The 22,473-nt window shown below is 38.4% G+C and overlaps 1 protein-coding gene across 1 annotated transcript; it reads right to left on the reverse strand.

Annotated features, from left to right (window-relative positions):
• Nucleotides 1-9,543: 9,543 nt before the first annotated feature.
• LOC140236548 (uncharacterized) lies at nucleotides 9,544-11,304 on the reverse strand. The gene has a single exon (XM_072316473.1). It carries the CDS (start codon nucleotides 11,302-11,304, stop codon nucleotides 9,544-9,546), a length of 1,761 nt encoding a protein of 586 aa, XP_072172574.1.
• Between the last annotated feature and the right edge of the window lie 11,169 nt (nucleotides 11,305-22,473).

The following is a 22,473-nucleotide window of genomic DNA, read 5'->3' on the forward strand; positions in this document are numbered from 1 at the left end:
CGGACCCTTCATGCATCTGCAACAATCCCCCTCTCATGATATGCTGCTTATGAGTTGCGTCCTACATTCCTATTTAATGTTTCGTTACATCGATCATTGCGTGTATTGTTACTAACTTCAACAGGAACTATTATTATAGTCGGTTTAACCTTTATGAAGTAAAAACAGGCATTAAGCAAGCTTATCATAAAGAAAATTATGTGTGTCTTGGCCAGTGTATAGAAAGAGATCTCTTTAATCTAGTACGTGTACAGGTTCGTCGAGCTCGGCAGTATGGAGCTAGCTCCATCCGTTCAGCTGCGTCAATTCCCAAGTACAGCTGCTGACGTACGTGTGTGACAGCAGTTGTGGTGTGCAAAGCGTCACAATCAGCATGTCTGGTAACTTTTCCCAACTTTTCTCTCCCCCACCCCTCTCTCTCTCTCTCACACTCCCTTTCTCTCTCTCTCTTTCTACTATACATACAATGTGTGTGATTGATCATACGTACTTTGTGCGCATGTCTGCATGCATTGTTAGTTTTGGTCAGTTGGTTGGACATATCATCGCATAAAAGGGTCATATTGGTGATATCAGAAGCCTATATGGATTCGATGGGTTCAAATAGAGAAAATGTTTATATTTTGACACGTCTTCCGTTGATAACCATAAGAGTGCTGCCTTTTTATGAATATGGCCTCGATTTTGATAGCTATCATAGCAAGAGACATTACGTGATATAATGCATGGAGGATATTTTCAGAAATACAGTCAAACACGTTGAAAAGTTTGAAAGTACACTGCATAGCTCCAGACAAGATCGAGATAGGCATACAGTCTGGGTGCAAAAGTCGGATTTTGGGCCTAATCTTGTTTTACCGTCCGCCCGATGTTTTCTGATGGTTTTAACATATATTATTTCGAACGTGTTGAACCTGAATCTGGATGACACAACTCTTGCACTTTGAGGGTTTTGAGATATTCAAGATGGCCGCCAATATGACCGCTAAAATCTGCAATTTCTACTTCCTTACAAGAGTGGTAAACATTTCGGGTGCTGTTCGTTATTCCGAAGGTTCGTTAATCCGAAACACGCAAATTCCCTATACCTAGAGGTTCGTTAATCCGAAAATGAAAAAGGGTTCGTTAATCCGAACATTTGTGGCGTTATTCCGAAGGTTCGTTATTCCGAAGATTTGTTCATCCGAAAATGAAATTCGGAAAAACGAACCTTCGGAATAAAGAATCTTCGGACTGAAAAGCCTTCGGAATAACGAACCTTCGGAATAACGGGCTGTAACCAACATTTCGGGGGGGGGGGACAATATGGTTAAAACATATTTTGAGGGTCCTGAATCCGATATCCTTAAGGATTTTTGATATACATGTATTCAACTTTGCCAAAATCTTGAATAATCTCATAATTAGATTATTCCACATTTTAGTGGAGATTTTGACGGCCATTTTCAATGTCTCTTTATAACCCTCGAGGATGCATGAGTTGTACCAGCCGTATTCGCTTTGGGCATTTTCAAAATGGTGTAAACTATCAATTCATTTTCTTGTTTTTTTCCCACCAATAATTATACAACTGTCATATGTACAGGAATTTCAATTTTAGATAGCTCAAAACCCAAAGGAATGCAAAAGTCGCATCTGCTAGATTCGGATTAACGCCCGCTGGTCGTGCATCCTTTTTCGGGGGCCCTTGTTTGAATGTGTCTTCTACAACTTGTACAATGTTTTCGTTTGTTGCGTTTCATATTTTCATGCACAATGAAATTTTCGCAACCCTAGAATGTTCAAGTTATATGCATTAATCCCCACGTGCACCTCGATATCGTCAAAGAGAACTACACCTAAACATATTCGAATTGTAAAACCTCATTCGCTGTTGTTGTTTTTTTTTTTTCATGTCTTTACTTGTCTTTGCTTGCCGGAGGTCCGCCGGAGGCCTGCCTGAGCGTGGAGACGACGGGTGCATGTGGTTAGCTAATTTTTAGATTGTCTTTCCATGCGGCCTATTAGTATTGACGAATTTCCTTTCATCAGCTGTATACATTGCAATGGTCCTGTGGAACTTATTCATTGTGCACACACGTCATCGCTATGTCGGGTGGGCCTAGATGGGCTTTCAGACTGCCAAGAGTTATTTTGTCCTATTTTCGAAATGGAATTGAATAACTATGTTAATGAATAATACCCCTATCTGCACTACGGAGGCGGGCTGGTCATAATAATAATAATAATGATAATAATGTCTTATTTATCCAGGGTAGCCTCTTCAGTGTTGCCACTGCTCTTAAAGAGGGCCCTGCCATTATTATTTCCCCAGCGTTGCCAGGTACCCATTTATACACCTGGGTCAAGAGGGACATAGCGGGTAAAAACATCTTGTCCAATTACGTAAGCACTTGGCGAGAATCGAACTCGCGGGTCCTCCGATTAGGAGTCGGGAGTCTTATAATATAAGACTCCCGACTCCTAATCGGAGGACCCGAGTTCGACATTATCCACTATGCCACAGCGCCCCATAATAATCTGCTGTCCCTGCCAAACCATTTTTGGTTGGGTACAGCCATTTGTTTCCATTATTGGGTATACCCTTGCATGCACGACCCTTTATTGTATCTTTGCTAGTAAGGAGTTACTTGAATATTTGGAAAAAAAAACATGAAAAAAAAAAAAACAACACACACACAGATAAGTGTTTAAATTGTTTGTACCAACAAAAAAATGGCTTTATATTGTGTTGAAGTAATAATTATGTATTTCATCCATCCTCTGTATAATTATGTTGTTTCGAGAAATCAATAAATTCTATCATTTGAAAAAGAAAGAATTACAGTGCACTCCCGTTGTAACGAAATGCTTGGGACCGGCAGTTTTCTTTCGTTATAACGAAATTTTGTTATAATCGAACAAATACAATATAAAAACAAGGAAACCACGCATAATTCATAAATTCTGTTTGTTGAATACTCATCTTACACTGTGCAGCTATTTGAAACGGGATGGTCCACTGTACCTTACAAATTTCGTTTGGATAGTACATAAAAGAAAGCATGAAATTGACGGAAACTGTGCGTGACACACGGAGCGAACACACCGTGATGTGAAGCGTTCGCCCATGCTTGTTCCGCTACGTATTTTCGAAAGCGATCTGCATTTCGTTATAACGGAGCACATTTCTTTTGTTTTTCTTTGTCCGTGGGGCTCGGAAAAGACTTCGTTATAACGAAAATTTCGTTATAACCGTGTTCGTTATAAGCGAATTTTGTACCATAGACATTACTGGCGATAATTTTGGGACCAGAAGTTTTACTTCGTTATAACGAAATTTCGTTATAACCGTGTTCGTTGTAACGGGAGTGCACTGTATATGAACTGACAATAGAGAAGTAATGCATTGTCAACGTATAGAGAAGTAATGAACTGACAATAGAGAAGTACTGCATTGTCAACGTATAGAGAAGTAATAAACTGACAATAGAGAAGTACTGCATTGACGGTGGATATTTATCAGTGCATGTATCAAAATGTTCGACGCGTGCGTACAACCGTTAGTCTTCTTCTCTGATGAAGACGTATGCATACGTCGATTTTTTTTTCATTCATGCATTCATTCATTCATTTGGCAAAATATAAAACAATATACATTGCAGGTACCTATACAAGTCATATTCGGCAAAATATATGATATACATTGCAGGTACCACAAGTCATATTCGGCAAAATATGGTATATGTACATTGAAGGTACCTATATGCAAGTCATATAAGAGAAACAAATACAATATGAAGACCAGGACTCGTATAAGAAGCAACTATGTGCTTGTATAGTTGAAGCCCTTGGAAAGAAAAATGTAAGATATTATTATTATTATTATCATTTATTCGACCAGGTGAAGAATATAGGATACATATCATTAACATCACAAACATGAAACAAAAACCAGAATGAACATTACAAAGGATACACTGTACTGTACACGTTACACAAAATGAAAATGAAATGAATGGAGACTACATATACATTTCAACCATGACCTGTTGTGACACTGACAAAGTATACAAAAATAAAATCCAATTCTCGGTATCGCCGTGGACATACTACACATAAGTAGACTGTGAGCGGAGGTCTTACTTTGGTCCCATATGCCTTGTGTTTATCGAGGCTAGGTGTCGGCGGCTATGATGAGATCAAAGTAGGAAAGCATGTTTAAAAGGTCATTGTGACGCTTTTGACAGAAACAGGTGTTTGAATTAATTAACGAGCGATGTATGTCCATGGTAATAAGCCAGTTCGGGGTTCCACTTTGAGCATGAGCAGAAAAAGGTCATCAGTACCGGCAGAGCATGTTGGTTTTTTATTCACTGAGATAAGCATCTGTGATGTAATGATTATTCAAGTGATCATTATGAGTGGTACTTGCCCGCACATCCACCTGACAGCAAAAACGGAATTTGACAATATCAATAGAAAAAGATTGTTAATACATTCAATGAGAAATAATGAAATGGATGCTTTCAAAAGTGCTAATTGATGGATCATTCTGGTCACTTGGTCTACGCAAGTTCATTCTTTGTTTGAGCATGACTGATGAATTCCATAAATTGTTACGTCGGGTAAGCTGAAATACCTTCTCTCGCTTGAAAACTCGTGGAGTGCCTAATTGAGAAAGAAGAAAGGTCATTTGTACCGATGTGCCCATGAGCTAACCCCGAACTGGCTTATTGGTCAATGGTATCGCCAATACCTAGGTGCCGTGCGCAGAGCAGCCTTTTTAGATGCATTTAGCTCAAGGGACAAACTTACCCCAGTTTGGCTGCCCATGCACTCAGATCACACTCTGTCTTTATCCAGGGGTATACAATATTTTGTTGAAGATTTCTTCGCTTTCCATCATGTGACCAGCACATTGAAGCCTTACAGCAGTGAACCTTGACTCTAGTGACCGCAAATCAGTAAAATATATATTAAACTTTCTACTCTTTTGAGCTGAATTATAGCCAAGAAAAAGGGGGTAACAACGGAAAAATAGACAAATAGCTCAACTGAATCGTATGGGAACTGCGACTCGCGCAAGACAACCGGAAGCGAGCAATGGCACCAAGGAACCCCACAGGGCTCACACCTGTAAATAAAATGGACTGTCCCAGACCCCTTCACAAATTCGTACCAAAGATACCAAAATAAACGAAGAAAAAAATCAATTAAAAATCAATGATGTAGTTTGGCAAAAAACTGAATAGCTGTAGATATTGAGTATGAATTCCTCTACAAACTGCATTTTGGTTGGAAGATGAAAGCTTTTCTGATGGAATTTGAGGGTACTATATTTCATTGGGTACGTGTACGGAAAATAGGTGATTTTTTGAGTGACAAGAACTCGTAGTCTGGCTTTGCGGACCCCTGGACAGAATAAGAGCAGAACAACCCACCCTGGAAATCTGATGGATGAAAGGTAATATCTCACTTATTCAGGTTAGTGAAGATGAAACACCTCATTTCTCCCAGCTATTTTACAGAATTTTTTGAAATTTGAATTTTAACACACGTCTCTATGGGGAATTATTTACCCGTGTGAGCCCCACAGTGCATCTGTGACAGGGCTCTTCAGCATGCGCAGAGGTTTTCTGCGCATTGGCGATGCCGAGAATTAGAATAAAAATATATATAATACAGTGTACATTTTTGTCGAACATTTGGTGTTAATTGATATCACTGCTGGATTTGAAAATTCATTACTTTTCTACTTTGTGTTACGGCAAAGGTTTGAGTGGACATTAGAACAATCACAACAAAGGGAATTTTTATGCAAATGTACAATGTAAAGAATCATTGATGGAAATGAAATCATTCCGAATACTTTGCGGGATGATGGCATAATCACGTTCTGAATGCAAAGTTACAAATTATATACTTTTATCTATCCATGCAAGAAAGACAGAATGACGCTGATAGTAATCTTTAATCAAATACAGAGAATATCCAGACACTGGAAATAGCATTACACTGAATTCCAATGCAATCCGTATACGCTGTAGTTCGAAATCTATGTCACGATATTTTGATCGAAATACATTCTTTGTTGCATCAGGGATAGTAGACAAAGTATATCTCTTATGTAAATACCGTTTCACTTGTCTACTGCCATTCATGCTGAGGAAGGAACATTGAATAGACATGTTTGGATACAACAATATGAAATCGAAAAGAAAACAATGTTGGATTATTGTATAGAAATACAGGCAATATAAAAATGTGAATGGATAACATCTTACAGAATAATACAAAAACATAAAGTTCCAGAAGTACTTAAAGTAATGATGTTCGCATACAATTGAAAAAGGTAGCAGCTACAGTATTTATATAAATATCCTGTCGGAAGGAGAGAGAGAATGCATGATACGATACACATATAAGCTCATGCACATCCTGGAGACTTTGTTTTTCCTTGATATTTATTGATTTCATTTAAATCATTCATGAATCAACCCATTCTGGGTGTAACATTAACAAAACAATACAAACGCAATTCAAAAACACAAACAAATCCATATTTCAATTTGTACTGCAAATAACCTCTCTTCAACTTAAATAACTCGATTATGAATCAATCCTATCACGAGAAAGTATTAACATATACCAAACCTATATCCCTTGAATATATTGAATCATGTAACTCATTCTCACTTACTAGAGCATATACATAAAAACAAACAAAAATTACATTATACAAATCTAGAATGAAATCATTCATAAACTAGAAATGTCGCTATGGCGACTGATGCCTCCGCCATAATGCATGATTCTCCCAAGGTGATTAGTACAATGTCTTCACAATGTGTGATGATAGTTTCACTTAACTGGCAAAATACTGAAATGGCAGGTTTGTCAGAAATATTTTGAATGTTCACTTTCCTTGAACTGGGTTTGCTATAATTGTCTAAGAGTGCAGGTACACATATTTGGGGGATTGAGAATTTTTACTTGACTTCTGACCGACCCTTTTATAAGTTTATGTAATTGAGTATAATTTTCAAGGTATGAAGAAAGAATGTAATTACAGTAAAAAATAGATTCTTCTTCTTTTTTTTTTTGCATTCAAACCTGGCCTTCGACCCTTAACATTTGACCTTCTGGCTGGAAATTTCCCAGAGAATCTCCATTAGGTAATTTTTAGAGTTTTAAAACTAATAATGCAAGCATTGCATATACTAGTATATGAGGGAAATAATAACATTTTGAGGAGTTGACCTTGACTTTTGACCTCCTGACTATTGACCCATGACCCCTAAATTCCCTAGATAATCCCTGCCAGTCAGTACATACGTATGTACCAAGTTCCATGAAGATACATTGAAGCATTTGCGAGAAAAGTGATATTGCAACATTTATCACCTAACCTTTGACCTTTTGACCTTTGACCTTATGACACGAAACTCTCTCTGGAGAGAGTTTCAAGAAAGTTTCAAGAAAATACCTTCAGGCATTGCATAGATGTGGGGGAAATAGCAACATTTTTAGCATTTGACCTTGACCTTTTGACCTTTGACCTCTTGCAAATGTCACAAAAATCTACTCAAGTAATTGCCCTATCATACATCATCCTTGGACCAAGTTTGGTGAAAGCTACTTCATCCAGTTTTGAGTTATCACGTAAACAGATAAATGTTAGGATTTGACCTTGATCTTTGACCTCTGTCCGATTTCACTAAAAAACTAATCAAGTAATTGTCCCATCATACATCATTCTCCGCTAAAGTTTGATGAAATTTGCTCAATCCAGTCTTGCGTTATCGCGTAAACAGATACAATTTCATGATCATGACCTTGACCTTTGACCTTTGGCTTTTGGCCGATTTCTTCCAAAATCTAATCAAGTAATTGCCCCATCATACTTTCTACTTGGACCAAGTTTCCAGTCAATAATATTCCAGTCAATAATATTACTCAAGTTATCGCGTAAATGAATGCGGATGGACGTACGTACGGACGGACGGACGGACAACCTGAAAACGTAATGCCTCCGGCACCACTTCGTGGCGGAGGCATAAAAAAATCCAACCCTTCCCCTCCCAACCAAAACAAATCTACATCTATCCTGAATATCTAATCCTCCCGATATCTTTCATACAATCTATTATCCTTATTCAAATCAAATCCAGATCCCACCAACTCCAGATTCACCAAAACCAAAAGCACACCCCCACCCACTACCACACCCACACCCGAACCAATACCACCTTCCTTCCTGATGGAGCGACTTCCAAATGCTACATAAAACATAGTGGACCCTATGTAAAGCAGCATCCGCCCGAACGCAAGCACCCGCTCCGAATTCATACAAAACCGTCAAACAAACTCAAAGCTGTTGATAAAATATAACCTTTATGCCAGCAGAAGCAACAGCTTATGGCCTCACCGCGCGCGGCCGGTAACACATAATATTGCCTTCACCAATGATAATACTAAAAAAGAATGCTTAGGCCCTTGTTTCCGAAACATTTTCCCATTTTAGCAAATGTAATCCCAACTTATTTCTTTTTAAAGCAATTTCTTTTTCTTCATCTCGAAATCTCATCATTCTTTTATAAATTTCCTCACAAGTAGGAATTTCCCCCTCCGACCTAGATCTAAAAACGATATACATGTATTTCAAAATGAAAATTATTGTATTATAAAGTTTTATTCTAGGGTTCCTTCCCATTACACAAAAATGAACATCTTTCCATTCTTTCCATTGTATATTTCGAAGATCTATCGTCTCAAACCTATAATCACTTTCTGCGACAAGTTCTTAACATACACAATCCCACAATAAATTATTATGTTTCTATCGTTTGCTCACAAAAATAACACCGGTTATTTCCAACGAAACCAAACTCAAAAAGATTTTCCATTGTATGAATAACTCCATGTAATAATTTATACTGAAATTCTCTGAGTTTTGTTGAAAACGTTGTCATTCTCGGTCTTAGAAATATATGTGTAATGTCCTTTTTCGAAAAATATATAATAATTGTGGCCATCTTTAATTCATAACTAGTATACGATTGCTGTAAATTTGTAAAAAAAAAAAAAAAAAAAAAAAAAAAAAAAAAAAAAAGTTCATACACTTTTCTAAATGAGAGATCTTTCATTAATTTACAGATCAGCAGTTGCGATCTTAACAAATTTTCATTTGTAGAGAGAGACAAACTGAAGAAACTCAAACCTGAGCCTTCACCCCTCTTAATAATATCTTTCTTTCAAATTCAAAGATATTCCTCTTTATAAACAGAACAGAGACATGTCAATAGCCTCGCATGTTCACACACTCACACGTGGACGAAATAAATTCTGATTCTGATAAACGGATAGAGAGAAAAATATCAACGCATCAATGTGCTGCGACTTTACAATATTCTACACGTCTTTGTCAGCGAACTTGTAATTTGGTGAAAGTCCTCCACGAGGAATATCATTCAGTGCAGGCAGGAATGCCATGTAAATGAGTATGTGTCGTGCGTTTCCAATTAAATATCGTAAAAATTCTGCAAATTACCACACACTCCACTACCCCAACACACCCTCGCCAGAGGAGGCCACCGTTCCCTCACAAAATTTGAACAGTGGAAGTCTTTTGAAGATGGTGAACTGAGCAGCATTACGAACAATGAACAAGTCTGGTGGTAGAAGGTCAAATGACAGGGAAGGATGAGGGAAATCGTGGCACCATTCCATAGCGCAACGTGATACTTCACGGCCACATCGAAAAACCTCGCTAACAACAAATAAACGCCGCTCAAAGTCAAACTGCAGAAGGTATACGCAGTCGCTTGTCATATCGACCGCAATTCTCAGATTTACACAACCAGCGCGCCTAGAAATGTAAGTTTTACACTTGATCGCATCAGATCGATCTAATATACAGATAACGTTTCCGCACTTGCGCATGTCAACGAGCACGACCACGTTTCCTGTTGACATGGTCTTCAAATCTCTCATTGACATTTTTTTTGGCAACTTGATAGTGTGAAGGCATTTCCCGTCGTTGGGGCAGAACACGGAAATGGAAGACCCACCGATTTCTGCAGCAAAAATCAATCCATTTTTGTCGACGGTAACTATAAGCGGCTTCAGGTACTCGGTTTTAATCATTTTCTCATAATTCCACTGCTGACCGTACAAATAAAGTTTACCGTCAGTGGTGCCGAAGACATGTCCACCATCAGACAGAGGATTGTAACAGACAGGCTTGAACACAAGTAACAAAATGAACCTAGGAGCTGCTGCCATATTATCAAGACGCCTAGTGATTATGTAATTCCTGTCTTCGATAACCACTTCATTGCTACTGATGAACCCTAGGAAACGCGTGGAAGAATTCCCCATGCCGAAGCATATATCACTCACTCTAAGCCATCTTTCTCCCAACCCTTCTAGACTACCGAGAAGTCCACTTTCCCTTTTGAACTTAATTTCTGCAATTACCTCTTTCACTCTGTCTAGTGTCTCTCTGCTAAGCTCAACACTGAGGCGCTCAGTCATTTGCCGGGTGATGTCACGAAAGTCCTTCATTAAATTCTCTTGTTTGATGATGAGGTTTTCAGCTTTCATACATCCATCCCTGATGTCGGTAGCTAGCTCTTCGAGACCAGGCATGAGTTCAATTTTACTTGCTTGCAGCTCCCGTTCTACCCTGTCTATCTGCTCCTCAAGTGAGTACTGCTCGTCTCGGATCTTCCGGAGTTTCTCCTCCGCTTCATCTCGGGTCTGTTTCAGCCTCTCGTTACGCATTTCAGTTAACTTCCTGATCTGCTCATTATAATCTGCATTGATCCTCTCTTCCCTCTGGTCTCGATCTTTAATGATTTTCGATTTCTCGTCTTCAGCGGCAGCAGACACCTGCTCTCTAATCATCGTTAAACGATTTGTCGTTTGAAAAGTGTGATGTATTTCTTCATCGCTTTGTTTCAGTTCTTCACTTCTAGTTTTAGCACGGCAGATGAGTTCCGCTAGTTCTTTTTCTCTTTCTTTTCTCACGTCGTTAATGTCATCCCTTTTACAGTCTGTGTGGTTCGAGGTAACGGCACACACCTGACAAATTGGATAGTCATGAGTGATGCAGAAAAGCTCGGCTTTCCTATCGGTGTGCTTCTGACAAGTCCATTTCACTTGGTCTGCCAATCCTTTGATAGAGTCATGTTGTTCAATAGCACATTTAGCGCACAAGTTTTTCTGGATCTCGAGGCGATAGGAAGTTTCGACAGACATCACGTCAGTATGGCACTCATCACACGTGCTGGTATTAGCTGGAGTAAAACCAGAGGCCATGGTGAGGTTTCAATTCACACGTCACTCTGGCAAAATCTGAGTCACCTGTATAGTCATCAGTAAAGAATACAGAGGAAGATGAGTTAACTTATTGTTTTATTGTATTCACGGCATTTCACGCGGCAATGTTGTTATTTTCTATAGGGCCTATACCCACTGCGGGACCTGCATGTCAGCACAAGTGTTACATTAACAGTGCATAATGTTTGTGGGGCTAACCATGAGTGCAAGGGCTAGTTCCCATTTTGTAAAATCCTCTCAACTTGAGACTTACTCTTTGACTGTATCGTATTGTAAGTTTTGCTTTCGGAACTATTGTCAGCAGGCCGTGGGATTATTATCATTATCATTATCATATTGTTATTATTATTATTATTATTATTATTATTTACTGTCAAAATGGAATAAACAACATCTTTGAACGACTTTTCAGCACTATCATTGAAAATTCAAGGCTTTATATCGCAAAGAAAAACAAACAATCAGACAAAAAGAATAACTTTTGAAAGTTCATGCATGCGATCTCCTTTTGTCATATGTGACCCTGCACCAAGAAACAAACAAAAAATTTCCAGATATAAATTTTAGTTAAGGGCAGATTCTGAACGAAAGAATGTAAGCTTTAAAATGATGTATAACTCAATTCAAATGGATTCTCATAACCTACATGAATATTGGAAAGAAAGCCCATACTCTGGAAAAGTTTGAATTGAGAAAAGAGGCTCTGAAGTACAGAATCTATTCAAGCGTTTAATCTTCACTAAGCCGTGCTACCTGTGACAAAATGGGACAAAATACATGATGTAAATCGCTGTAGCACCAACAACAATAAAGAGATTATCAGATTGAGTTCAAATTGAGCATGCTCTATAATCGCATTCGGTCCATGTTAGATATTAAGTTTAATGATAATAATACATAACATTTATAAAGCGCTTAATATCATATTTCTAAGCGCTGGGGAAAAACAAAGATAGAGAACGAGTGAAGAAGAAAACAATAAGCAATCCACATATAAGTACAGCAACAATCATATATATGACAACAATTACAAATACTAGTACACTACCGACACAGATAACACTTCCTAAAGAGATATGTTTTGAGGTTTGACTTAAATGAATCTAGTGTATTGGCTTGTCGGATGCTGACGGGAAGATTGTTCCATAGTTTAGGAGCAAGAGAGGAAAAGGCACGATCACCATAACGTGTGTTGGTACGAGGTCCAGAGGATAACTGAAGATTGGCAGTGGTGGCGGAACGAAGACGTCTGGTTGTGGAGGATGTGGATGCAGAGCGGAGAGAAACAAGATCTTGAAGGTAGGGTGGTGCGAGGTTGTGGTTGATTTTGAAAATGAGAAGGAGAACTTTGAAGATGATTCTGTCTTGGATCTGTAGCCAGTGAAGGGACTGTAAGATTGGGCTGATATGATCTGATTTTTTAGTTCGAGTGACAAGTCTGGCTGCAGTGTTTTGTATTCGTTAAAGGGGTGCAATGTTGGAGTACGGGAGACCAGCAAGGAGACCATTGCAGTAATCCAAATGTGATGAGATGAAGGCACGGACTAATCGTTCCGTGGATGACTTATCGAGATATCGCCTTATTTTCCGATTTTGCATACACCCCATGAGGCGGATCGACATATACTTTTAATTTGGTGATTAAGAGTCGGGTTCTTGTCAAGAATAACCCCGAGGTCTCGAATACGCTCTGACGAAGAAATGCTTCCAGATTCAAAATTAAGAGATGGCAGGCGGTCTGTATTACGGAACTTGGATGACAGATGAAGCATTTCAGTTTTGAGCTCATTAAGCTTCAGCTTATGCTCAAATGACCATCTCTTCACATCATTGATGCAGGCGGAGAGTCTGAGCATCGCCCCCTCATGATCTGATGAGCTCATGATGAGGTATATTTGAGTGTCATCAGCGAAGGTTGCATGTTGCATTCCATGATGAGTGTTGATAAGTCTTCCCAAAGGACCGGTGTACAGGATATACATCAGGGGTCCTACAACTGATCCTTGAGGGACCCCATAAGGAAGGGAAAAGGGTCTGGAGCGAGTGCCATTAACAAGAATCTCCTGATTGCGTCCCTCCAGATAAGATTCTATCCAATGGAGAACAGTTCCTTTGATACCATAATCAGACTCTAGACGATGAAGGAGACTGTGATGATCTAGTGTATCAAACGCAGCGGAGTAGTCTAAAATAATGAGGACAGCTTCCTGACCCTTATCCAGAGCAAGCAGAAGATCATTAAGGACTCTTACCAGAGCAGTTTCAGTAGAATGAAAATGACGATAAGCCGATTGATGAGGTGGAAACAAGCTGTTTTCATCCAGATAAGTCCTGAGTTGAGCTGCAACAAGTTTCTCAAGGACCTTGCAAGAAATGGTAAGTTAGCGATAGGCCTGTAGTTCTTTAAATCATTCCGTTCAAGACCAGGTTTCTTTAATAAAGGTACCACATGTGCTGTCTTGAACTGCTCAGGAACCACTCCTGAGGAAAGAGAGAGGTTGATGATTTGTGTCATAAGAGGCAGAAGTTCATCGAGACATGCCTTTACCAGCCATGTGGGGATTGGATCCAAGCTGGAAGACTTTGAGGATAGCGATTTAATGAGGGACTTCACTCGGCTTTCGGGAACAGGATCAAACTCTGACAGATTGCAGTCAGGTGAAATCCCAGGTTGTGCAGGCACACAGGAGAATTCATGAGAAGAATCATCAAAAGAAGAAACAATCGAGCTGATCTTGTTCTCAAAGAACTCCCCAAAGTTATTGGCTAGGTCTTCATCAGAAGAGTGATCAGGAAGCGCTGCGGAACGATTAGGGGTCGACAACCTTTTCACTACCTCAAACAACTGCTTGGTATTTGATTCCTTGATCTCGCACTTGAGGTACTTTGATTTGGCTTCGAACAGTATATTGTAGTAAGCTTCACATTCCTTCTTGTACAATTGTTTATGGATGCAAAGTCCAGATTTAACCATTCGACGCTCTGCCCGCCGCCTGCACCTCTTAGCCTCCCTAACCTCTTCATTATACCATGGTGCATACGGCTTAATGGTAATGACCTTGCTTTCAGCGGGAGCATGCTTGTCAAGTAGTTGAATCAAGGTCTCATTATACACGTCGACAGCCGTGGAAAGGTGAGATGAAAGTGAAGACCCAATTGAAGAAGTGTTGATGTCCTGCTGAAAGGAGCTGATGTCAATGCTTCGCAGCTTCCTAAAGGTAATGCGCTTCCTAGGATTTTTTGAACCCGTAGTGTTTATGGTTGTGATGATCATAGAATGATCAGATGGTAAACCAGAAATAAGGTTGAGACAGGAAACTGTATCATCAACTTTCCTAGAAATTATCAAATCCAAAGTGTGACCCGCTCGATGAGTAGCTTCCTTGACATGTTGTTGAAACCCGAGCGATTCCAACGAGCTTAAGAAAGATTTTGCATGACTGCCACAGCTATTATCAACATGGATGTTGAAGTCACCGATTATGACTGGGCAGGTTTCAGCAATGGCCGCTGACTCCAGAAGAGTGAAGAATTCAGAAGCAAACATGCTATAGGTCAGCTTATTTTGAGAAGATGGTGGTGGCCTGTAGATGGCATAGACCCTCAGAACAGATGCGGGTGAGAATCTGATGTTAAAGTCCATGAGCTCAAACGATGAGAAGGTCTTTGCATCATTCAAAGAGATGCAAGCAGAAGAACGGTGGATGACACAGATTCCTCCTCCTTTGGAACTCTTGCGAGGACAATGTGAGATGCTACAATATGGAAGTGAAAGCTTAAGATCGGCTAAAACATGGTCATCCCTGTGATCACCAGTAAGCCAAGACTCTGTGATAACTAGAGCGTCGAGATTGCATTCCTGTATCAAATCACTGATACACGTTGACTTGTTGCTGATAGAACGGGCGTTCCACAGACCGATTTGAGCTTGGGTGTTATTTGACACTTGTTGATGGTTAATTTGTTTTTTTGTTTCAAAGCAGTAGCGTCATCCTTTCAAAAGTTATTAAAGTTGAAAGTGACGAGTGTGTAAAGAATTTTCACGAAAATGAAACGGGGCTTCTAAGAATAACCTTATCACACTACTCTACCCCCAAAAAAACGGTTGTAGAAAAACTGCTGAAAATGCACTTTCCCAATAAATTCATGATCCCAAACTCTAGAGTAATGTAGAAGACGAATACCTTTTTCAGAAAATATGGAAAACTAAAAAGGACTTGGTTGACCCATTTCACCTTTCTTGAGCCCTCCCATAAAATCAAGGGGTGCGACTTTTTTTGTTTATTTGTTTTGTGGTGCACGGTCACATATAACCTATTTCCTCACTTCTAGTCGGCGATGGCACTGCACTTATTGGGAAATTCATTTGGTTTGCTTTCACGCCGTTTGCAGCACTATATGCATGACAGGTGTAGGCCTGCTGCATGGTCTGTGTGTGTGTGTGTGTGTGTGTGTGTGCGTGTGTGTGCGTCTTTGGGGGAGGAGATAGGGTGAAAAAAAGTCTGACTACCGGTATACAGGCAACGCCTCAATGCAGTTTTGTTACCAAAGACTGAATTATAGTGACAAAACCGTTGATTACTCAGTATTTCACATAAATTTCTGATTAACGAACCTTCGGATCAACGCACTGATATCCTAAAGTTTGTAGGCCTACTATACCAAGCAATCAAAGAACATGTCACACGTGCTGTCGATGCACATGGTACAAATGTACCAAAAAACAATTTGCAAAGAAAATCATACATATTTTCCACGACTTGAAATACGCGCTGGCCGAAAGTAGTGTGAAAAATTCTTTAATAATGTACCGAAGACATTTCCGTGTTTACTGCAAATTTGTCAATGTGTGATAGCATAAAAAGTGTATACAATAACTTTCTCATTTCCTCATTGTTTGATGATAGGCTAAGTATCACGGATGAAAAAATACTCGAGTATGAAATTCCTTAAATGTAGGCGACTAATGACTTGGTCACAAATACCCTCAAGAACCGCTACGAACGCCACACGAACGATTTTTAGACAATTTCGTAAGATCTTCTTATTAAAAAAAAAAAAAAAAAAAAAAAAAGCCGTACGAAACCAGCGTTCGTAAACCGTTCGTAGACCTTTCGTAAGTTCGTAGCTTGGTCGATGGTCTTGTCTTGTCGTACGAAATCCTCTCTTCGTAAGGCGGCCGTACGAACTTCAGAATTCGAACGAACCTTTAGTTTTGTGACCGTAGCTTTACCGGTAAGGGTTGGGGTCGTTGCTGCGGTTAATACCACCTGTACATTTGTCACAGTGTCACGTGAACTAGCTTATTGATCTAGATGAGGCAGTTTGATCACCCGAAATGAAATATATGAAGAGATAAAGTACCGTTTAAATTATGTGTGCATTTATTAAGGCGTAAATCACGCCTTCAAATCATACATCCGGTCATACTTCTGAGCTCAGAGCTTAAATCACGCGGATTAAATGACTGTTATCCCATACATCAATTACTAACAAACCTCTAACTCCTGGACTAACAACTCTCAATATTCATCTTTCGACTTATAAACTAAGTAACCAAGCACCATAACACTTCTCACAGTATTGACATAATTATGAGACGGCGTGGGCATGTGGTTTGCCACAACAAACCATATCCCTGACCATAACGTCGGTCAGCGTTCAGAGTTCAGTTCAGTGCAAACTTGTGGTTCCGGTTTATCAATTAATGGGGAATGTTATTATACTGACTTTGTTTCGCGAATCGGCGTTCTCCATATACATGACGACAGCCTTGTGTCCTTGGAGACGGCGAACGCGGAGCGCTAGGAGAGTATGTCGGGGCGACAACGACGTCCTTCGACCGGCCGACCGCGGTTCAGCGAAGGAGACGGATCCAGCCCCGTGTAACCGGCGTTATTGTGGAGGGGGCCAATGGGTGTGTCTCGAACTCGGCGAGGGAAATCCGGGCAAACGGATCAGGCAGCGGCTGAACAGGAGACACCTGTGGAGTCTCGACCCGGTGATTGTGTGAGCTTATGTGGACCAGGGAGGTGCTAGAGAAGGAGAGGCAACTAAAGCTCTCCTTTGAAGTCATGCGCGGCACCGCCGAGAAGTTATGCGTTCAACTACAGGTGTTACCCATGTGCTTTGAAAAAAAGAGAGCATCAATAATCGGGACTAGCGCTCTCACATCTAGAAATATTTGCTCCTAATGCATTTCGCTCTCTTTCAATGTGATGGCAACAATGAATTTGTGTACCATGAATTGGAGCAGCGAATCAAAATGCAGTGTAAAACTCACAATTTTAACAGCAAATAATTCAAAAACACGCTGGAACACGCTTTAACGGAGTACTTTATTTGAAAGATCAAAATATCCCCTTATTAACAGATAGAAAATTAACATGCGGAAATGTGCGCATAATATTTAAAAAAAAAAAAAGGTTTTTAAGGGGGCCTAATTTTCATTTCCTTTCGATTTGCGAATTACGAAGAAACTAGAAATACATGTTAATAATTCTTTCCTACACTATTCTAAATCAATTCGAGTATTTCATTTAAAATTTTGCGGTGAAATAAAGCTTGTAATTCAACGAAAGATGAAATGCGTTCTTCGTCTCCGAACTTCGCCTTGCAACTAGAGCGGTGCCGAGCATGACTTCAAAGCGTAATGGAATGCTAGACATCCCATTGTAACCCCTTGAACCCAAACATGTGTTTGCATGAATTACGAGGAGTTGCCACTCCATCTCTGTAACACCTCCCTGTGTGGACGAAGCTCCACTATACCCTTAACAGCCGTCTGGAAAAATATTACAAACAACATCTTACGGGACAACTATCTTACAATAATTATCCACTTCTATAATACCTTTATCTTGTTTCCGTCACCAAATCCGTAACATAACATAGGCATTAATTATATACACTCAAACGGCCTGCTTTAACCATTTATATAACAGATACAGAAACATCACAAGGGCCTGTCAAAATATGTACCCTAATCTCAAAATATACAGCAGACCATTAAATCCACAACATCATCGTCATTACAGTTCACTACGCGGGGACGTAATTCCGCATATTATATTACACTATACTTCAAACTTCATTTATCAAAATTACTCTTTTACCTTACAATTATCTTCAGTCGTCCTCATATCGAACTGGAATACAGAACAAAAGACCCTATATCAACTTCTTGAATTAAATCAAACTGTATTCATATCATAACTGCATTCAATAAGGAGGGGCTTCTAAACTGTCCTGGTATTAGAATTACGGGGTACGGCTTACCTCCAGGAATATAACTATACTATATCAATAAGTGTCTGGGCAACTCAAACCGTTATCCACACTGCAGAATTATAAGTAAAACAAAGTGAAACTTAAAGTTGGGCCTTAGACACCCCAGTTGTGGCATCACTGCTAGACAAGGCTCTGCAGTGTCTGGTCTGTCTGGTGGCAAGACAGGGTGTGGCAGCTTCACTTCTTGTGAGCCTGCCTATACATATGCTGGCTGCTGCAAACTTAACTGATGCTGGGGAACAATAGCTGTCAAACACCTGCAACCCGACAACTAAATTCATATTCAAATTCACTTCCTCCCAGAGTGGAGGGTACTTAAATTAGATTTAAGTCAACTCCTTACAACATTATATGCCTGCTAACATCGCATAAGTCCAAGTTAGCATTATTATTATTTTTTTTTGATAGGTAGTCAAAATAAATGAGGCTTAATGAGTAGAATACTGCATGCGGCATGCATAAGGAGAAAAGCTTCTCTTTTTCGATCAGGCTCGTAGCGGTGTGGGGGGGGGGGGGCTGGTTCGCGTTCAAAAACTACTTGCTATAAAATCAGACTCGTGCATTTTTTGTTTCTTTTTTTGCTGATTCATAAGAATTTGCAACTGTTACAATAACACACAATACGAAATTCATGACTGGGAAATATCAGGACATTTATGTTAGAATTTAACAAAGTTGAAAATCATCATTGTAATGTTGAAAAAAAATGAGTAGATGGTCTAATTATATTGACTGACATATCATATGCACGTTCCCCCCCCCCCCCTTCAGATGCATCATGCAGTTTTTCATTTCATTTCATTTCATTTCATTTATTTCATTATTTCTTTCTTTTCGGCAAACATAACACAAAAATGAATCAGAAGATATAACATAGGCATGTATTCGACTTTACATGGTAGATAATAGTTAACAAATACAAAATTATACATGTATACCAGCAAAATACAAAGTTATGTCTGGAGAAAAAAAAAAAGAAAGAATTGAGAGGTCCACTGAAAGTATGCTTGTAAATTGTGGACCACTCAAAGAATTCTTCATGTGAACATATTTGTTTATAAAGACAGGATAGAACAAAACAGGACAGAACAAGACAGGAGAAACACACGACAGTACATGACTTGACAGAAAGGTATACCATTGAAAGTAATAAAGCACTAAAGAATAATGGAAAGAAAGGAAAGAAAGAAAAAGAAACATTAAAGGAAAAGCCAACGCGCTGAACATCGGGATCGAAAGAGGGAATTGAGGTGCTTCAGAGCTCGAGCAGCTGAGCAAAGTCTGTACAAATATGATAATGTAAAAAAAAAACCCACACAATGATGAATGAAATGATTGACGAATTAAATGATTGACGATTAACCTTTAGGTTGTAGAGACCAGCTAAGTAATGAATGATATATTATCTTAGTATGAATTCAACCAAAAAAAAAAAAGTTTCAACTGACGCTTAAACGAATTCAAAGATAAAGAGTTTTTTATATCACAACTTAAAGAATTCCAGAATCTAGGGCCAGTGTAAATAAATGTATTTTGCGCCAATAAGGTTCACAGAAGGGGTATATGAAACTCATTAGATCGCCTGGTGGGATAATTATGATAAAATTGATTTCTTGGAAACATTGAATTAAAGATGCTGGGAAGTGCATTTGTGTTATAATTAAACATAAACTGACCCAGCTGAAAGAAAAACAAATCTTTAATTTTTAAAATCTTATATTTCACGAATAATGGATCTGCATGGGAACGTGGTGAAACGCCACAAATAATACGAAGTGCCCTTTTTTGTAATAACAATACTTTATCTAATAAAGTTTGATGGGCACTACCCCATGCTAAAATTCCATAATTAAGATAAGGTAATATTAATGAAAAATACAACGTCAACAAAGAAGACAACGGGATATGAGATTTAAGTTTATTAATAATACCAATATTACGCGAAATTATTTTACTAATATTAATAATATGAGGCTTCCACGAAAGTTTATCGTCCACTGTAATACCGAGAAACTTTATGTGAGATGCACGTTCTAAATGAACGACATCAAAAATGATATCTGTGCGTAAAAGTTCTATAGACTAACTAAATAACATATACAATTGGTTTTCTGAAGATTTTGTGATAATTTATTGGCTATTATCCATTGAGTCACTTTTTTAATTCAGAATTGACAGTATGGACAAGGGTAAATGGATTTTGGTGGGAGAAAAAAAAATATTTGAAGGACTTCAAGACTAGAGCTGTACTCGTTCAAAGATACAAATTGTTTTCGGTTTTGCAGGTTGTTTATAACTCCTGAACCACTCCAATGCCTTCCCTCGTATACCATAATGAGACAATTTACAAAGTAAAATTTCGTGATTAATGGTATCGAAGGCCTTGTTGGAGAAGTCCAGGAAGACACCAACAAGATGAAAATGGTTATCAATAGTGTGTGCGGCGTTATCAATAAACTTCAAAAGAGCATGAATAGTGCTGTGTTTCTGACGAAACCCAAATTGGGAATTCGTATAAACATTATGATAATTAAGAAATGTAATCGTTCTTGTTTTTCCAAAAATTTAGATAGGGATGAAAGTAAAGAAATGGGTCTATAATTACTTTTATCCAAACTGTCTCCTTTTTTAAATAAAGGAAAAACCTTAGCAATTTTCATACAATCAGGAAAACCACCATGTAATATGGATTTATTAAAAGAATGAGAATTACTTATATCAGCATAACCGGCACTTCGTTTATTATTCATTGCAATAACAATGTCTTTTATTTCATATTTCGTAATTGGAGCAAAGAAAATAGAACTAGAATTGGATTGACCTGAAAATTTTGCAAAATGCGTTTCAGATTGTGGTATACTTATTTTGCCAGATTCTCTCCCAATCATTGTAAAATAAGAATAAAAAACATTTGCTATATCACCAGAATCTTCAAAAAATTTATTATTATATCTTATTTTGTAATATTCAATTTCTTTTTTTATATATTCATGGCCTGCTTTAATATCTTCCATGCATTCTTCACATCATATTTATATTTTTCTATCTGAATCATATAACATTTCCGCTTTTCCGATCGTACAACCTTAGTCAAAATATTCTTATATGATGTATATCTATTCTTTGACTCCTCAGTTTTTTTTTCATTTTGAATTCATAATATAACCTATTCTTCTTGTTAATTGAACGGAGGAGAGATTTCGAAATCCATGGAAGTTTAAGGGATGTTTTATAATTAACTGACTTATCTTTTGATTTGGGAATACAGTCATCTAAATGTTTATTAATTATCTCCATGAAATTATCAAATGATTCATTAACATCATCATTATCACAAACACTTGACCAATCAACCCTATCTAAGCTAGCGCCAAGACTAGCTAAATTTTCCGGTGTGGCTCTACGTTTAAATGAAGGAAAATAACACTTATTAACCGAATGCTTGAGATCACAACATGTTATAATTGGAAAGTGATCGGTCATATCGGATAAAATTATAGAAGAATTCAAAACTTGCAAAGAATTAGTAAAAATATTATCAAGGAGGGTGGCGGAATGATTTGTATTACGTGTAGGTTTGGAAATTAATGGCAAAAAAAGAGGATGACAAAAATAATGCCAGCCGAAATTCTTGTGACGTATTATCATCACTCTTAATCAAATCATTATAAAAGTCACCCATTATATAAACACATTTATTAACAAACAGAGGGCTCTTTAATAAATTTGTAAAATCTAAAGAATCTTTAGACCTGGAGTTTGGGGGTCTATACACAACACCAACTATAATATCTTTACTTTGAGGGATGGACATTTCAACAAACAAAGACTCTACAATATCATTCATATTTAAATCAT

The sequence above is a fragment of the Diadema setosum genome, chromosome 13, assembly GCF_964275005.1.
Source record: "Diadema setosum chromosome 13, eeDiaSeto1, whole genome shotgun sequence".
In the NCBI taxonomy this organism is placed as follows: Eukaryota; Metazoa; Echinodermata; class Echinoidea; order Diadematoida; family Diadematidae; genus Diadema; species Diadema setosum.